At 37.1% G+C, this 18,208-nt stretch overlaps 1 protein-coding gene, 1 long non-coding RNA gene and 1 other non-coding gene across 3 annotated transcripts in view; 1 reads left to right on the top strand and 2 right to left on the bottom strand.

Moving 5' to 3' along the window:
- The window catches only part of LOC137203391 (uncharacterized), a 54,001-nt gene that overhangs the window by 11,282 nt on the left and 24,511 nt on the right, over positions 1-18,208 (bottom strand). The gene's annotated exons all lie outside the window — the stretch shown is intronic.
- Positions 1-18,208, top strand: part of PSMA8 (proteasome 20S subunit alpha 8) — a 31,506-nt gene that overhangs the window by 8,994 nt on the left and 4,304 nt on the right. The window contains exons 2-4 of the mRNA XM_067699440.1: positions 5,526-5,652; positions 10,386-10,510; positions 13,886-14,008. Of these exons, the coding sequence (XP_067555541.1) occupies positions 5,526-5,652; positions 10,386-10,510; positions 13,886-14,008 (375 nt within the window). The remainder of the gene's footprint in view (positions 1-5,525; positions 5,653-10,385; positions 10,511-13,885; positions 14,009-18,208) is intronic.
- TRNAW-CCA (transfer RNA tryptophan (anticodon CCA)) lies at positions 984-1,056 on the bottom strand. Its single transcript has one exon. It is a non-coding gene; the product is annotated as a tRNA-Trp (tRNA).

Genomic DNA, 18,208 nt, shown 5'->3' with positions numbered 1-18,208 from the left:
TAAAATGGATACCACAGAAATACAAAGGCTCATAAGAGACTGCTACAAGCAACTATACACCATTAAAATGGACAATCTAGAAGAAATTCTTAGAAGGTACAACCTTCCAAGAATGAACCAGGAAGAAATAGAAAATATGAACAGACAAATTACAAGTACTGAAATTGAAACTATGATTAAAAATCTTCCAACAAACAAAAGTTCAGGACGTGATGGCTTCACAGGCGAATTTTTTTTTAATAAATTTATTTATTTATTTATTTAGTTTTGTTGGGCTGTGTTTATTTGGCTGTGTTGGGTCTTTGTTGCTGCGTGTGGGCTTTTCTCTAGTTGTGGTGAGTAGGGGCTACTCTTTGTTATGGTGCGTGGACTTCTCATTGCAGTGGCTTCTCTTGTTGCGGAGCATGGACTTTAGGTGCAAGGGCTTCAGTTTTTGTGATGCGTGGGCTCAGTAGTTGTGGGCTCTTGAGCTCTAGAGTGCAGACTTAGTAGTTGTGGTGTATGGGCTTAGTTGTTCCACAGCATGTGGGATCTTCCTGGACCAGAGCTCGAACCCATGTACCCTGCATTGGCAGGCAGATTCTTAACCACTGCACCACCAGGGAAGTCCCCAGACAAATTCTATGATCCATATTGAGTTAATTTTTTTATATGGTGTGAGGCTGAAGTTGAAATTCATTTTTCAATGAAGTATTTTAAAATAAATCCCAGATATTATTATATTTCCCCTGTAAATATTTCAGTATTTATCTCGATTAAAAAGGATGTTTTTTATTTTTATTTATTTATTTTAATATTTATTTATTTACTTTGGCTGTGCTGGGTCTTAGTTGCAGCACAGGGGATCTTTGTTGCAGCATGCAGGATCTTTAGTTGCGGCATGTGGACTCCTTAGTAGCGGCACGCAGACTTCTTAGTTGTGGCATGCGAACTCTTCATTGTGGCATGCGAACTCTTTGTTGTGGCACACATGCAGGATCTAGTTCCCCAGCCAGGGATTGAACCTGGGCCCCCTGCATTGGGAGCATGGAGTCCTACCCACTGGACCACCAGGGAAGTCCCAAAAAAGATGTTTTTTTAAAACCATGATCACTCCCAATGAAATTAACAAAAATTCCTTAATATTTTGTAATAGTCTACATTCTAATTTTCCTTATTGCTTACAAAATATCTTTTTATAGCTCTTTTGTTTGAGTCTGAATCTAAAATCCATGCATTGCAGTAAGCTGTTAGATATCTCTTTTATTCTTGAACAGCATCCCCCTTTATTTTCATGCCTTGGACTTTTTTTGTGTGTGTGGTACACAGGTCTCTCACTGTTGTGGCCTCTCCTGTTGCGGAGCACAGGCTCCAGACATGCAGGCTCAGCAGCCATGGCTCACAGGCCTAGCTGCTCCGCGGCATGTGGGATCTTCCCGGACCGGGGCACGAACCCGTGTCCCCTGCATTGGCAGGCGGACTCTCAACCACTGCACCACCAGGGAAGCCCGCCTTGGACTTTTTGAAGAGACTGGATTAATTGTTCAGTAGTATCCCCCATCTAGATTTGCCTGATTATTTTTTTGGCCCTCATAGATTTAACGATTTGGAGAGGTAAGTATAATGAATAAATAATTATAACTGTGTTGATTGCATGAAAAGATAGGTTGTTTAGAGAATAATACAGAACGACTCCTTGAGGTGAGATTTAAATTGAGACCTGAAATAAGAGGAGAAGCATTCCAGACAGTGGGAATACCACATGTGAAGGCTCAGAGGAGGGAAACAGAATTGTGTTTGAGAAGTCTTGAAAGAAGGTAGTGTAGCTGGTGCTTGGTTAACAACCGTTACATACTATTGTAGAAGTAGGCAGGGGTCAGATCATGCCCAGCTCTATTGGCAAGACTAGGGAGTTTGAAAAAAGTTTCTAAGGGCAGCGGAAGGATATTCAACTGGAGAGTAATCTGACCTTGTTGATGTTTTTAAATGCTCATGCTGGCTGCTTTGTGGAGACTAGATGGGGGTACAGTGAAGGGTGAGGCTGGAAGGAGGAAGGTGGGGAACAAGAGAAGAAACTGGAAAACCTATTAGGATATGCAGTAGTATGTAGTCCAGGCAAGAAATGATGGTTGCTTTTACTAGAGTGGTGATAGGAAGAAGTGGATAGCTTTTGCAGGTAAAATGCACAGAAACTTGGTGATTGATTGGAAATGGATAGTGTGGAAGAAGGAATGATAAAGGATGTCAACCAGATTTTTGGCTTGAACAGTTGAATGGATGGTGATTCATATTCTGAGACGAACCTGGCTGCTGATTTGTGATACTTTTAACAAGCTTTGAAATAGTTTTCACAAATAATCTTCTTCCTGCTTTTCTAGTGTTATTTTTAATTTAGGTATGGATGTTGAATTTTATCACGTCTTTGTAGTTTTATCGTTTACTTTTTATTTTTACTATTTGATTGTTTTAGTTTGTACTATTTCAGTTGCCGGTATCAGAAATTCAAATCAAACTAATTTAAGCAAAAAAAATAAATCTATTGAGTCAAGTATCCAAAGGGAGCAGAGGTAAACCTTGCTTTCAGGTTCAACTATATGGCTGCTAGGGTATCAAACGATATCAGCAGAACTGGTGTGTCTCTTCCTCCCTTTCTCTCCTTCTCTCTCCCCTTCTGTCTCTCGCTTCCTCTCCCTGTTACTTTCACCCTCAGACATAACATCTCTACGTGGTGGCTCCCAGAGAGCCCTAGGCTTCAGGCTGCCAGCTCTAGGTACAGCGGAAGGAATTATCTTATCTTCCAAACACTTCCAGTAAAACTTTAAGGATTTATCATTTGGCTAGGCTGGGTTACATTATAGCCCCACCTAAAGACTCAGTATTTTTTCAAGAACAATTGAAGTTCTGTTCTTATCAGAAGGCCAAAAATAACAGATCTCCACTTACCCAGTGTAACATTTATATTAAAAGATTTACTTTTATTGATGTTCCTAAAACTCCTGGAATGAACCATACTATTTATGGTATATTGTTATTTTTCTGTACCTCTAGATTCTATTTATGAATATCATTTTGAATGGGCATCAGGTTTCCTAAGTGAACATCATTAGTACTTTTTGCCAGATTTTAACATTGTTATGTAGCTTTCCCTAAAAGCATTAGGGGGACTTCCCTGGTGGCACAGTGGTTAAGAATCCACCTGACAATGCAGGGAACACGGGTTCGATCCCTGGTCCAGGAAGATCCCACATGCTGCGGAGCAACTAAGCCCGTGCGCCACGAATAATGAGCCCATGTGCTCCAGCTGCTGAAGCCCGGGCGCCTAGCGCCCGTGCTCCGGAACAAAAGAAGCCACAGCAATAAGAAGCCCACACACCACAATGAAGTGTAGCCCCCGCTCGCCGCAACTAGAGAAAGCCCGCGCACAGCAACGAAGACCCAACACAGCCAAAATTCAATCAAAATAATTTTTAAAAAGCATTAAGAATATTTCAATTTTGATCTGCACCATAGAATAATTTAAATACCATAGGAAGTACCTATAACAGAAGATTAGAAAGAATTTATCCATGAACCTTCTAGGTCTGACACTTGCTTTTGAGGAATAGTTCTTTCCTGAAATTATCCCATGTTGGTTAGTGAGAGTGAGACTTCTATCTTTTCTTGAGTAAGTATGAGCAATTTTTAATTTTTCTAATCTGTCATCTTTTTTCAGTCAGGTTTTCAAATTTATTAACTTAGAATTTTTAAATTCCTACTTTTTCACATGTGCATATATTTATTTTATCCTTTCCTCCTCTTGGCTATATTAACTGAAATACTGCTTTCAATTATTTTTTTTAAAAAACGTATCTTGGGGAGTCTGCTGGTGGCCTATTGGTTAGGATTCTGGGCTTTCACTGCTGTGGTCCAGGTTCAATCCCTGGTCAGGGAACTGAGATCCCGCAAGCTGCTCAGTGCTGCCAAAAATAAAAAAAATTTTTTTTTTAAATCTTAGTATTATTTATCTATTGTATTGTTTTCTCCCTAACCATTAATTTCTGCTTTTGCCTTACTTCACCTCTTAAGTTTAGCTTAAGTATTTTTATTCCTTTTTGATCTTCTTGAATGAATTCTTAATTTTTACTTGATTTTATAAAGTGAGATTATGAATTTTCTTCTGAGCTTAATTTCATCCACAGAAGACTTTAATATTAGGATTTTCATTATAAACATTTTCTAAATAGTCTGTTCTGACAGTTTTAATCACTTTATCAAGTCAAAAATTATTTAGGTGAGAGCTACATATTGTATTCTCTTGTGACCAATGAATTGAATTGGATTTATTTCAATTTTGGGAAAATATTGAGATTTTTTTTTTGAGTCCTAATATATGTTAAAGTGTTATAATGTCCCATGGCTTGGTAGAAAGGCATATTCCCTGTAGGGTATAAAGTTCGACATGTGTGTATTAGGTGAGGGTGGGATGTGGGGGGGGAGGGTTGCTGATGTTGGATAGAATGGTAAGAGAAGGACTGTTGGATAAACGGACAGACTTGAAGTAAGGGAACAATAAGAGCAAAAGCCTTGATAAATTGTGTTTTACTTAACTGGAAGATGTAGTCTCAGATCTAGTTCTATATATTTAACTTGTTCTATATTTTTACTTCAATAATACTAATTCAAGCACACCTTTTTGCATAATTATATTGTATAAAACAGTACTAATACCACATTTGGTCACAAGGCAATCATAAAACACAAATGCCTCTCAAAATATTTACATTACCATTGTAATACAGAATTAAAATTCTCATAGATTGCTCTTGAACCCCTGAGAAAAGGGTCATGTTTCCCAGAAGTCCCTATCTGAGAGCTACTACTCTTATACATTATTCTTTATTATTTTTTATCTTTATCTTTATTTTATATTATTTATTATTTTTTATCTTTATCTTTATTTTATATTATTCTTTTTTCCCACTTCCTTCCCAAGTGAAGGAGTGGAGAGTGGAGCAATAGTGATTCTTCTTGTTATATTCATGTTTGCATTGAGCTTTTCCTTATCACTGATGTAGCGTGAGGGCATTTGGTCTTTCTCTTGGCTACTTATGGTCCCTATTCCTTATCCCTCCAAATTGTGAGATTCATGGGAGAGCTTTCAGGATTTTTTCTACTTGACTTTCTATACTACTTCTCCTACCACCAGCACTGGTACTACCCATTCTATAAGGAATTCACATGTATTTCCAGCATCTTCTTTCATTTGGGTTAAATTTTTTCTTTATTGAGATAGTACTTCTTTAGGTGTACTGTATGAGATTAGGACACTCACGTAGTTTCAGCATTGGTGGTGTATTCTTCTAGTTTATACCTATTTGTCTTTGCTTTGAGTTTGGGAAATGAACTTCCCGTAAGCCTATACCTATGCATCTATTTTCTTAGAAGTCTCCTTTTCTCATTTTTATTGAAGGTTAAGGAAAAGCCTTTCTCCATAAGTCATATGTTAGAATAATTTGATTTTAGTGTTAAAACTGACAACTCGTTATGTTTTTTTAATGACTCAACAGGTTGGAATTCGAGGTGCTGATATAGTTGTGCTTGGGGTCGAAAAAAAATCTGTTGCCAAGCTTCAAGATGAAAGAATTGTGAGGAAAATTTGTGCCCTTGATGACCATGTCTGCATGGCTTTTGCAGGTACTTAGGGACCTACAATAATGATAGAGTATCTTGGTGTAGTAGGGTAACAGTTGGCCCCTCTGTAGCTGTTATGCAATATTTATACAACATATAGAGCTAAACTCCATTTCTTATTAAACATAAACAGTATGCTTTATATTTTTTGGGAAATCACAACTCTAAACCAGCATTTCTGATAATGAGCTTTAATAAAACATAAATGTTAAAAGAAATATATTACCTTAATTATAACTTTAGGTAGCTGTTTTCTTTTTAAACTTTTTACTTTGAAATAATTATACTTAGGAAGTTACAAAACAACACAGGAAAGTCCCCTTTACCCAGTTTCCTCCAAAGGTAACATCTTTAAAAACCAGTAAATTGACATTGGTACAAGCCACAGAGCTTATCCAGATTTCACCAGCTCTGTGTGCATTCATTTGCGTGCATTTGTGTGTGTGTGTGTGTGTGTGTGTGTGTGCGTGTGTGTGTGTGTGTGTAGGTTTAATAGATTTAACATGCGTACATTCATGTAGCCATCACCAAAATCAAGATATACAACTCTTTGGTCATCACAGGGCTACATCATGCTATTCCTCCTTCTTGTGTCTGACATCTGGCAACTACTAATCTATTCTCTATCTGTGTAATTTTGCATGAGAATGTTGTATGAATAAAATCACGTGGTATATAACCTTTTCATATTGGCTTTTCTTGTTCAGCATAATTCCCTTGCAGTTCATCCAAGTTATTGCATATGTCATTACTCCATTGCTTTTTATTGCCAAATAGTATTCCATGGTACGAGATATACCACACTTTGCTAACAACTCACCAATTAAAGGACATTTGGATTATTTCCAATTTTTGCCTATTACAAATAAAGCTGGTGTGAACATTCATGTACAGGTTTTTGCGTTTTCATTTTTCTGGGATAAATGCTTGAGCACAGTTGCTGGGTCATATAATAATGCATGTTTAGTTTAATAAAAGACTGCCAAATTGTTTTCCAGAGAGGCTGTACTATTTTGCATTCTTGCTCACAATGTATGAATGATTCATTTTCTCTGCATCCTCATTAGCATTTGTGTTGTTACTATTTTTTATTTTAGACATTTGTATAGGTGTGTCGTGAAATCTCTTGTTGGATTTAATTTGCATTTGCCTCATAGCTAATGATGTTGAACATATTTTCTTGTGTTTATTTGCCACTGTATAGCAAACAAGACATGTTTCTTGTCTTTTTTTTCTTTTTGCTCCTTTTCTAATTGTTTTTTTTCAAAACCAAACTTTTGTATTGAAGTTTAAAAACTTTATTGAGCAAAAAATAGCCTTTACCTTACTATCTTATAAAAGGAACCATTTTGCCACAGAACAAGTCTGAATACATTTTAAAAGGTTGAAATCATACAAAGTATTTTTTCTGACCAAAATTGAATAAAACTAGAAATCAAGAGCAGAAGAAAAATGGAAAAATCCACAATATGTGGAAATTAAAGAGTACACCTAAAAAACCCCATGAATCAAAGAAGAAATCACAAGAGAAATTAGAGGATATCTTGAGACAAATGAAAATGAAAACACAACATACAAAACTTACGGGATGCAGCCAAAGGATTGCTAAGAGGAAAATTTATAGCTATAAATGCTTACATTAAAAAAAAGAGGGCTTCCCTGGTGGCGCAGTGGTTGAGAGTCCGCCTGCCAATGCAGGGGACACGGGTTTGTGACCTGGTCCGGGAGGATCCCACATGTCGCGGAGCGGCTGGGCCCGTGAGCCACGGCCGCTGAGCCTGCGCGTCTGGAGCCTGTGCTCTGCAACGGGAGAGGCCACAACAGTGAGAGACCCACGTACCGCAAAAAAAAAAAAAAAAAAAAAAGAAAGATTTCAATTTAGCAATCTTTTACATTAAGAACTAGTAAAAGAAGAACAAACTATAAACCCAAAGCCAGCAGAAGGAAGGAAATAATAAAGATTAGAGCAGAGATATGTAAAATAGAGAATAGAAAAACAATAGAGAAAAAGCAATGGACCCGAGATTTGGTTCTTTGAAAAGATCAACATTATGATAGTATTTTCAAGTTAAAGTTGTATAAATTTAAAAGCAACGGACTGAGGACTCATTTCTTCTATAGGTTGCCTATTTATAAAGAAAGCGAAATTGCAATTTTCAATGTATCTTTAAATAGAAGTGGTTCTCTTTTTCCTAGCCATTTAGTATTGATTTGTATAATTGCTAGTTCTTATGTTAAAATCAGACACATATACACAACTATGTTACTTGTATGGTTTGACAAATTTATCACTTATTTTTTTCCTTGAAGTAGTTACATTACTACTTTCTAAGTATGATACTTTTATTTTTCTGTAGTTTTGGACCATGTTTACAATGTAAAGGGGAAAACGGTACTTCAAAATCTCCTTTCTGATCATATTTTTAAGTTGAGTGAAGCTTTTAGTCTATAGGGTAGGATAAGTCAATCTGTTCCCATTTCTTTCTCTCAGATAACCTTTGCAAAGAGAAGAGAATCAGTTTCTCTTCTTTAACTGAGTATCTGATTATAATTCACACCCTACTCATGAATGTTAGAGTGTTAACAGCGGCATATTCTGACAACGTCTTCATTGTTGGTTACTGTTAAGTATCTTCAGGAGCTGACAGTTCTTCCAGGTTTGTAGAAACACATTTTGAAGTGGTGTGGAAGGGAAACAAGAGTCTGCGACTGCAGAAGACTGATGGTTATGTGGGAAAAGGCTGTTTCAGAGATTTTGTGAAAGAATTTTTTGGGCAATATGATATTAAGAGAGTGGAGAAAGAAAGAAAATGGTGATGGAAAGGTCAAATGCCAAAAAAGTCTGTAGTAGAAATGTTTGTAATTATTAGAATACATTTTAAGTTTTTGGTCAGTTTGTTTTTCTTTTGATAGGAACACCTTCTATCTCCTTATTAGAAGTGTTGAGAATTCATCACATGATGTTTTGGTATGACAAAAGCAAGATGCAGTTTTTTTTTTTCTTTCTTTCTCTTTCTCTCTTTCTCTTTTTTGGCCACATGGTTTGTGGGATCTTAGTTCCCCGACCAGGGATTGAACCCAGGCCATCGGCAGTGGAAGCACAGAGTCCTAACCACTGGACCATTAGGGAATTCCCTTCTTTTTGTTTTAACATTCCTGATTTTCAAACCCCTAATCTTAGACAAAAAGCTGAGAAGTGACATGTCACAGTTATACTGAATGCAGATTGAATTCTGTTTGATAATGAAGTAATACTCATTGTTTTCATAAGAAGAAATCCAGCTTACTTCATGGTTTAGGTAATAAGTATCTTGGTTCTGGAATTAGGATAGACCATCAACCTTTGAACAATCTGCCACTGATACCTTCTCAAAAAAGTTTTAAAACCTAATAATCAAACCAGCTACAGTTAAGTCCCCTACATATGAACCTTCGAGTTGAGAACTTTCAAAGATGCAAACGGGTCTTCACATGTCCAATCACATAAGTTAGTTCACGTGTCTGGCGTACATTGTCATGTGCATGCATCCTCTACAAGTGGTTGTGCTTTTATATACTTTACAGTACTGTATAGATTACAGTAGTACAGTGTTTTTATTTCAAGCCCAGGATATCTGGAAGCAAGGGTAAAAGCAGCAGTGATGTAGCTGGTACTGCTGAAGAACTGAAGAGATTCTCAATGCAGGAAATGACAAGGGGATTTTCTTTATTTGACAAGGCGCTGTTAGTTTTTGAGGACAGGACCCGAACATAGAATGGTACATGAAAGTTGCAGCAGCCATTCAGAATGCAGTCCAGTGCTACCGTGTCATCTATGACGAGAAAAAAAGAGCTACTACCCAGACATCACTGGATCGTTTTTTCAAGCATGTAGATACAATTGAACCCAGCAAGGAACCAGAACCTGTGCCATCAACGTCAGGCGTGAGTGAAATTGCAGCTTGCCCTCCGTCTCCTATTGCTGACGATCCTTCAGCTCTACCATCCCCCACCTCCTCTCCCTCCTCCAGTCAGTAACTCTTCTTGCTTGTTCACTTGATGGCAGCCCCTGTATGCCAGCTGTTGTACTGTACTACTGTACTTTTCAAGGTACTGTACTGGAAGATTAAAAATGTTTTCTTTATTTTTAGTGTTTGTTTCTTATGTATTATTTGTGTGAAAAGTATTACAAACCTATTACAGTACAGTACTATGTAGCCAATTGTGTTCGTTGGGTACCTAGGCTAACTTTGTTGGACTTAGGAACAAATTGGACTTATGAATGCACTTTCGGAACAGAACTCATTCGTATGTAGGGGACTTACTGTCCTGTGAATTAAACCGTTTTGATCTTTGGGAAATAGGTGACTTAACATTAGTGTTTAAACATTATTCCTTAAAACAATTTTCTTTAAAAAGTAAATAAGAATGGATCAGGGCTTCCCTGGTGGCGCAGTGGTTGAGAGTCCGCCTGCCGATGCAGGGGACACGGGTTCGTGCCCCGGTTCGGGAAGATCCCACATGCCGCGGAACGGCTGGGCCCGTGAGCCATGGCCGCTGAGCCTGCGCGTCCGGAGCCTGTGCTCCGCAACGGGAAAGGCCACAACAGTGAGAGGCCCGCGTACCACAAAAAAAAAAAAAAAAAAAAAATTGGAAAAAACAAAGGATGTTACAAGAAAAATATCATGGTGGCCAAAACCCTTTTGACAAGAAAAAATGCCATCCTTTTTTTTCTAATGTATCGACTACTTTTATAGGACTGACTGCTGATGCAAGAGTAGTAATAAGCAGAGCTCGTGTGGAGTGCCAGAGTCATAAGCTTACAGTTGAGGACCCAGTCACTGTAGAATATATAACTCGCTTCATAGCAACCTTAAAGCAGGTAAGCCAGTATTCCAACAGATTTCTTCAAGTTTTCTTCTTTTCCATCATTATGGGTCCTGTCATGGGAATACTACAGTCACTCCAACCATTTAGTCTATTAAAACATGCTAAATTCCTTATTATTTCTCACACTTAACTTCAAACTCACATTCTTATTCCAGTGGAGTGGATTGATTTGATATCAGAAATCTCAATCAATGTCAATTCTGAGAATTATATTAAATTTTAAAAAACGAGTAACCTTTTAAGGAGATTTCTACAGTTGTACAGATTTCTACATCAGAGATGTAGCAGTAAAACACATGTTTTAAAGTTTTCCAAAGAAATACCCATGATTGTTTCACCTACAAAGCTAAACACAACTGATCAGGTTTAGATATGACTTCTTCTGAGTCCATGTGTAGAAACATGATTTTACATTTAGTATAATCATGACGTATACAAGTATTGTTTCATTTATTATCATTTTCTTTGTTCTTTAAATATGGCAACATCTCCTTATACTTACCATCCTTACGAACTATATAGTACTGTTTCTAGTTACTATCTGGTAATTATTTAGGTTGTTTCCAGTTTCTTTCCTTTTCTCCTTTTCCCTCTCTCTCTCTCTCTCTCTGGCTTTCTCTCTGTCTCTCAATTTGCTGCTTTAATAACATTACTCTATCTTTGTCACAGCTTTTGTTTTTCTTTTTTGAATTATATTGTTAAATTAATTTTCAGTATGGAATTACTAGATTAGAGATTGTAATTAGTTTTAAGACTCTTGTTATACGTAGCTAAATTGCTTTCTAAAAAGATTGAACAAATTTTTATTGTACAACTAGCAATGCATAAATACATCCCTGAAGAATCATCAGCATTGGGTTTTTCATTTTTCTTTTATTTTGCAAATAAGTATAACATAGTACTGTAATAGTTGTTTTAATTTGTATTTTATAATTAGTAGTAAGGTCAATTTTTTTCCACATGTTGGTATGCTATTTTCATTTCTCCCAGTGTAAACTATCTTTCCTTTTGACAGGCACTCTAGTAGTTAAGAATGTACTCCCAGGAGCCAGAATTTTGGGATTTAAATCCTGGCTTTGCTACTTCCTAGTTAATGCCTTGGGAAAACTATTTAGCCTGTTTTGCCTCAATTTTCTTATTTATAAAATGAATGTTACAATAATGTTTGTTGAATTACAGTATGGATTAAATGATTTAGTACATTTTAATGCATTTAGAATACTTCCTGGCATGGATTTTACCATTTGTCTACACAGATTTTTTAATAGGTTCTATATATTCTAGATAATAAAGTTTTAGATTACATAAATTTTTTTTTAATTTAATTCATGTTTCAAGAAAGTTCAACATTTTTATCTTGTTCTGTTTTTCTTTTTTCTTTGCTTTGATTTCCCAGTAGTTAAAAGGTACTCACCAAAAAACAAGGTGCGGAACATTGTATATACAAGGCTCCCAAATGTGGATTTTAGGTTTTCTTTTGGAAATACAAAAGCTATTATGCGTGGAACATTTATAGAAATATACATTGTGAATCTGTAACAGTGGGGTTGCTACTGAGGAGGAGGCTGAGGCTCTGGGACAAAAGAGTTATCCCCATGTACACCTTTTGTTCTTTTAAATTATTTTAAGTTGTGCATATGTTACTTTTTCATTAAAAAGTGGTTGATTAGGACTTCCCTTGAGGTCCAGTGGTTACAACTCCACGCTTCCAGTGCGGGGGGCATGGGTTTGATCCTTGGTGGGGGAACTAAGTTCCCACATGCAGCACGGTGCAGCCAATACAAAACAAAACAAAAAAGTGGTTAATTAAGCAAATAAGGTAAAAGTTTCTCTCCTCTAAAGTATATTTACAAAACATCTACTTCATACCTAGGTGTGAACTAGGAACATTAGGAAATACAGAGAAAAAAGACAAACCCTATTCTTTAAGAGTTTATATTGTGGACTTCCCTGGTGGTGCAGTGGTTAAGAATCTGCCTGCCAGTGCAGGGGACATGGGTTCGATCCCTCATCCAGGAAGATCCCACATGCTGCCAAGCAACTAAGCCCGTGCGCCACAACTACTGAGCCTGTGCTCTAGAGTCCGTGAGCCACATCTACTGAGCCTGCGTGCCACAACTACTAAAGCCCACGTGCCTAGAGCCTGTACTCCGCAACAAGAAAGGCCACCGTAATGAGAAACCCATGCACCGCAACGAAGAGTAGCCACTGCTCACCACAGCTAGAGAAAGACCGCGCCTCAACGAAGACCCAACGCAGCCAAAAATAAAAATAAATAAATTTATAAAAAATAAAAGTATGTTATTAAAAAAAAGAGTTTATGTTTTAACTCACTATTTGCATTCAAAATTTAAAGTGGTTTGGAATTCCCTGGCTGTCCAGTGGTTAGGACTCCATGCTTCCACTGCAGGGGGCCCGGGTTCAATCCCTGGTCTGGGAACTAAGATCCCACAAGCCATGAAGCCAAAAAAAACCCCCCAAAACCCCGAAACTTAAAGTGGCCTATAAATATAGATATAATACAATTAAAATTTAAAAACAGATATGTAGACAAGTACAAGAAGAAAGCTAGTATAAAGCTATCTCAAGCCATAGAGTTATATACAGTTCCTACAGTTGCCTACAAATGTAGTCCTGAGTTTTCTGCCAGGGCTGCCTCTCTGCACAACTTCTGTGGATGCCAGTCTCAGAATTAGTGTGAATTCCACTCCCTAGAGCACAAATTCAGAAAGTTCCTGGCACTAAAGTAAAAAGAAATATCATTGGTTTCCAGTGCCCCACTGTCAGTCAGGAAAAAACATATTTTTTCTTCAAGAGAAACAGAGGTTCCTTGTCTTGGTACTGAAAGAAGTGTCTTAGTTGGGTTTTTATATAGAGATAACTTGGTATAGTGAACAGAATATACTTGATACTAATAGTATCAAGTAAGAATACTTGATAATAACAAAGTGTCCCTCAAAGTAAACCAAGGACATGCTTCCAAAGCACAGCTCATTGAAATCAGCTTTATTGGGAACCAAAATGGTATGACATGCACAGTTCTCTGAAATAAGAAAAAAGCTTAAAGTCTAGTTATGTTACCAAACTTACATAAGGCAACGAGAAAACAAATTTAAGACCATACATAAGAAACTTACGATTTTATTTTACATATCGTGTACATTTATTTCTTAAAATTTTCATCATGGATTGTGGTTAGTACAAAAAAAGGAAGAGGATCTTGAAATTATACACAATAGGAATTAATGAAGATCATATTATCAGGAATACTTTACTATTGGAATTTGTTATTTGATAAGTAATAGTGTTGTCCTTTCTTTAAAAGGCCTCATATAGAAAGTAGTCATGAAAACATTTTATTTTTCAGAAATATACTCAAAGCAATGGACGAAGACCTTTTGGTATTTCTGCCTTAATTGTAGGTTTTGACAATGATGGTATCCCAAGATTATATCAGACTGATCCCTCTGGTACTTATCATGCTTGGAAGGTGAGTCATGAATTTGTTAATGTATTTTAGAATTTGAGTAGGTGCTTTATCGCTTTCAGGGACATGACAACAAATTATGTTGTACTAAAATATTGATGGTAGTATAAACTTTATGTAACAATTTAGCTAGTCAGAAACTATGATGGTTTTTGATGGATAAAGAAACACTTTGGTTTATTAATCACAGGATTTTTACTTTTGAAAAATGTGACAAACCAAATGTATATAAATGACAAATTAAGATAAATACCCAGTTTCTTTTCATCATTCATTCCTCCGTATTAGTAGGATGCTTGCTTTGAGTAGAAATAGTCTTTTTGTTTTCAGTAAAGAATTAAATGAGCTTTTAAATCTCATGGTGAAATCTTTAATATATCCTCTATTCTAGGAGAGTCAAAGCACCCCAAACTATGAATCTATACCTATGTGTCAGTACCTGGCAGTTGTATCCACATAATTCCTGGAACATAGTTTGTTTTCCAGATAAGTTGTTACTCTTGTTTTAGTACCCAACTGCTAACTTTGTTTAATGGTAAACTCAAATCTAATACAAAAGTCTAGGGCTTAGGGAAACTAGTGACAGCTTGCAGAAGTGAATTTTTGTATATTCTCATATATAAGAATAAGACTATATACTATAGAGTCTAAGTGATTTTGACTTTATTAAAAGTTTAAACACTCAGGCTTTAAATAATTTTATAGAGAGCTTATTTTACTGTTATTAAGGGCCAGATAAATTCATGGGAAATACTGCCTTGGTCTTTAAACCTGTATTAACTAAAGGATTTGATTTTAGCTTACCATACTCATAAGACGGTTATGAGTTAACCAGGCCAATAAAACAGTGGATTATATTCTTGCCACAAAGATCTGAATACTTGCGTTATTAACTGCACATCTTAAAAAGCTATCTGGACAATCTAATTGGTAACCAGAAACTATGAATTTACCTGATGCAAATGCCAGACTTTTTTTCTGCCGGTTAGAAATCTTTTACAGGTACTAGATTTCATGTGCCTCTCAAATCTATGCCCTAAACATATTATTACACTCAATCTTTCTCTAAATATTTTGAAGTCTGCCATCTTCTGTTTACATTTATCATTACATCCTGACCTTTAATTTCAATATCATAAGAATTTCCAAGTTTACATAATTTTCTATTTTAATTTGGTTGCTCCCTGGGGGTTATATAGAGAAGCATTTTTATTTCATTTCAAGGTCAGTCAGGAAAATTATGGAAATTTTTTTAATTGTTGGGGATTTCATTTATCACTCAGGTCTGAAACTGCTGCTGTGGTACTGCAAGGCCACGTGGTGGAGGTGGGGAGGGTGTGAACAGCGTGAGCATGTGCACACACACACCTACACCCCGTTATCATCATTTTACTGATTTTACATGTTGTACTTTCTTATAAGATTTTGGTTGAAGGAAGCATTATGCAGCTTAAAAAAATCATCAATAACAAAAAAGTCTTGGAAACTTTAATTTTACGTATTTGGTAAGTAAGACTCAGGAGTTAAGTGATTTTTTTTTTTTTTTAAGTTCACTAGTTAATAGCAAAACTGGAATTAGAACTCAGGGTCTTCTGCTTGTTAGTCCAGTATTCTGTCCACTACTTCATGCTACTTCCCTAGGCCAAAGGATTCTCTATACATTTTATATAAATTCTGATATTCAGTCTTTAAAGGTGGAGTAAAATCTTCGGTTTTATTTTTATTTGTGTGGGGGGGCGCGCAATGGCACTTTAAACATAAGATCAAGTTTTTTTGTTTGTTTGATTCTATGTTTTGTTTTTTTACTCTGACCTACTATACCACGTAGCCTGACAGGATGGTATAGAGGACTTGAGAACACAGCTCTGGTACCATGAGATGACAACACTGCAGTACTAGGCTGTAGTCTTACAGCGTACACATAGAGGACATGTGAAATAGATACTAGAGATTTTTGCTTATTAGAGTAACATGATCTGATTTATATTTTTAAAGTATCTCTCTTTTTTTTTTTTTTTTGCGGTACGCGGGCCTCTCACTGTTGTGGCCTCTCCCGTTGCGGAGCACAGGCTCCAGACGCGCAGGCTCAGCGGCCATGGCTCACGGGCCCAACTGCTCCACAGCATGTGGGATCCTCCCAGACCGGGGCACGAACCCGTGTCCCCTGCATCCGCAAGCAGACTCTCAACCACTGCGCCACCAGGGAAACCCTAAAAGTATCTCTTTTATTGAGAACAGATTGTAGGGTAGAAGCAGGCAAACAAGTTAGGGGACTCTTAATAATAATTCAGGCAAGACCAGATTTAGATCAGGGGCAGTGGCCGGTGAAAGGTGGGGATAGATCCAGTCTATTCTGTAAAGGAGGAGAACCCAGAAAGCAATATCCTGGATCCTAAGTGAAAACAGTATTCTAAGAAGAGTTGATCAGCTGAGTCAGTGCCACTGATGGATCAAGTAAGAAGAGGACATGAAATGATTGAATTTGGTAACAGGCAAGTCATTGGTGACTTTGGCAAGGACAGCTTGGATGGAGCGATGGTGAAGAGCTTATAAGGCCAAGTGTTTTGCTGTTGTAGGTAACACTTTAAAACAGGAACAAAGTTAATATGTTGTATATTTCAGAGCAGTGTTTCTCAACGTGTATTTCTTTTGATGTTAATAGGTGTAATGTAAACAAGCTCTTTAAAGTTAATTAACTTTGAGAGATGTTTTTCTAAAGAAATTTAATAAATTTTATTACGTTCTGCATCTTCTAAAAGGCATTATAAATATTCTAGAAGCAGCTAAAGTAGTAGTCTCCAAGATTACTTGAATTTGGAACCCTTTTATCATAAATCCTCTCTCCACTCTGGTATTCTTTGGAAAATATTTTAAAGGCCATTTAAGCATCATTTTTAGGAAGTATATTAGGAAGTGCTTTGGGGATCAGCATTTGTTGAAGGGAAGGGAACCAGATTAGGCCGAGGGAAAAGTTGGACTGCAGTGCAATCTCAATAAAGGCCTCATCAATCCCATGGGAAGCCCTGGATCTGGGGTAGCTCTTCAAAGTTGTTCCAAGTTGGGGTGAGGGGACTGGACATTAATAGCTCTTCATCAATCAGTCATTGGACTTGGGCCAACCCTAGATAGTACAAGACCTTAGATGAGGCAGCTCTTGTTAACAAAGGCACCTCTCAAAGAAAGTTAAGAGCTGAGGGCTGTGTGCCATTGGCACTTCCAGCAACTGTAGGAATAAGGCTTTCATTTCTGAAGGGAGGTGGGGCAGTATGTCACAGGATCTACTCAAAGGTGTATTCGTGAGTTATTGTTCTTGGCTCCTAACAACAGAGATGCGATGATTCTTCACACAGAAGGATTTATTTCTCCCACATAATGAGAAGGTTGAAGTAGGCAGTTGCTGGTGTTTGTCTCTTTTATTATCTTAGTCTTTTCTCATGCTCTCAAGGTAGTTACTAGACCTCCAGCCAACATGTCTGCATTACAGGCAGCAAGGATTACTAGAAGTTTCACCCAGTTACTTCCACTTGTATATACCTTTTGGTAACAGAGGGTAGGACATGACATTTTTCAGTAGGCACATTGCCTAGAGTTCAGTTACAAAGGAAGAATGGACATTGAGGTTGGCAGCTCATATTGTTTGCCACAGAAAATCGTCATTAATCTGGATAGGCAGGCAGGAAAAACACTGCAAACCCATCAGAGTCTGTTGAAGTGAGCTGGAGTGGGTGATCGGGTTGCAGGGAGGGTAGGGGCATGAGTGTGGCAAGAAGCAGCTAGATTTTAGGAAACCAGTCAAATAGGTTAAGAGTTAAAGAATTTTGACATCAGCAATCGGAAGAGGTGGACAGGAACGTCACCAGGAATTTACAAGGTGACTTTTAAAGGCTCAGTGAGATTTTTGGACAAACCACTACCTTATGTACTTCCTCTCTGGGCAGCAACCAATTAGTTAACCAAAACAAACTAGAAGCTGATAAACTCCAAAGTCATACCAGGCTGAAGGCTTTACCTTTGATCTTAATGAAATTTCAAGGCCACAAAATCTGATTTAAAATTTCACAGCTATTTAGTTTAATCTTCTGAAATATAAAGGTATCAAAAAAGTTCTGTCAAGTAGCAGAATTGTATACTCATGTAGTACAAAAGGTGTGTTTTCATTCTCACTTCCTAAAAGACTCCTTTGAGATCTCTTTCCAGTAATCA

The sequence above is a fragment of the Pseudorca crassidens genome, chromosome 12 (assembly GCF_039906515.1).
Source record: "Pseudorca crassidens isolate mPseCra1 chromosome 12, mPseCra1.hap1, whole genome shotgun sequence".
Classification (NCBI taxonomy): Eukaryota; Metazoa; Chordata; class Mammalia; order Artiodactyla; family Delphinidae; genus Pseudorca; species Pseudorca crassidens.
The sequence above is the reverse complement of the archived record's forward strand: the minus strand, read 5'-3'. Positions and strand labels throughout refer to the sequence as shown.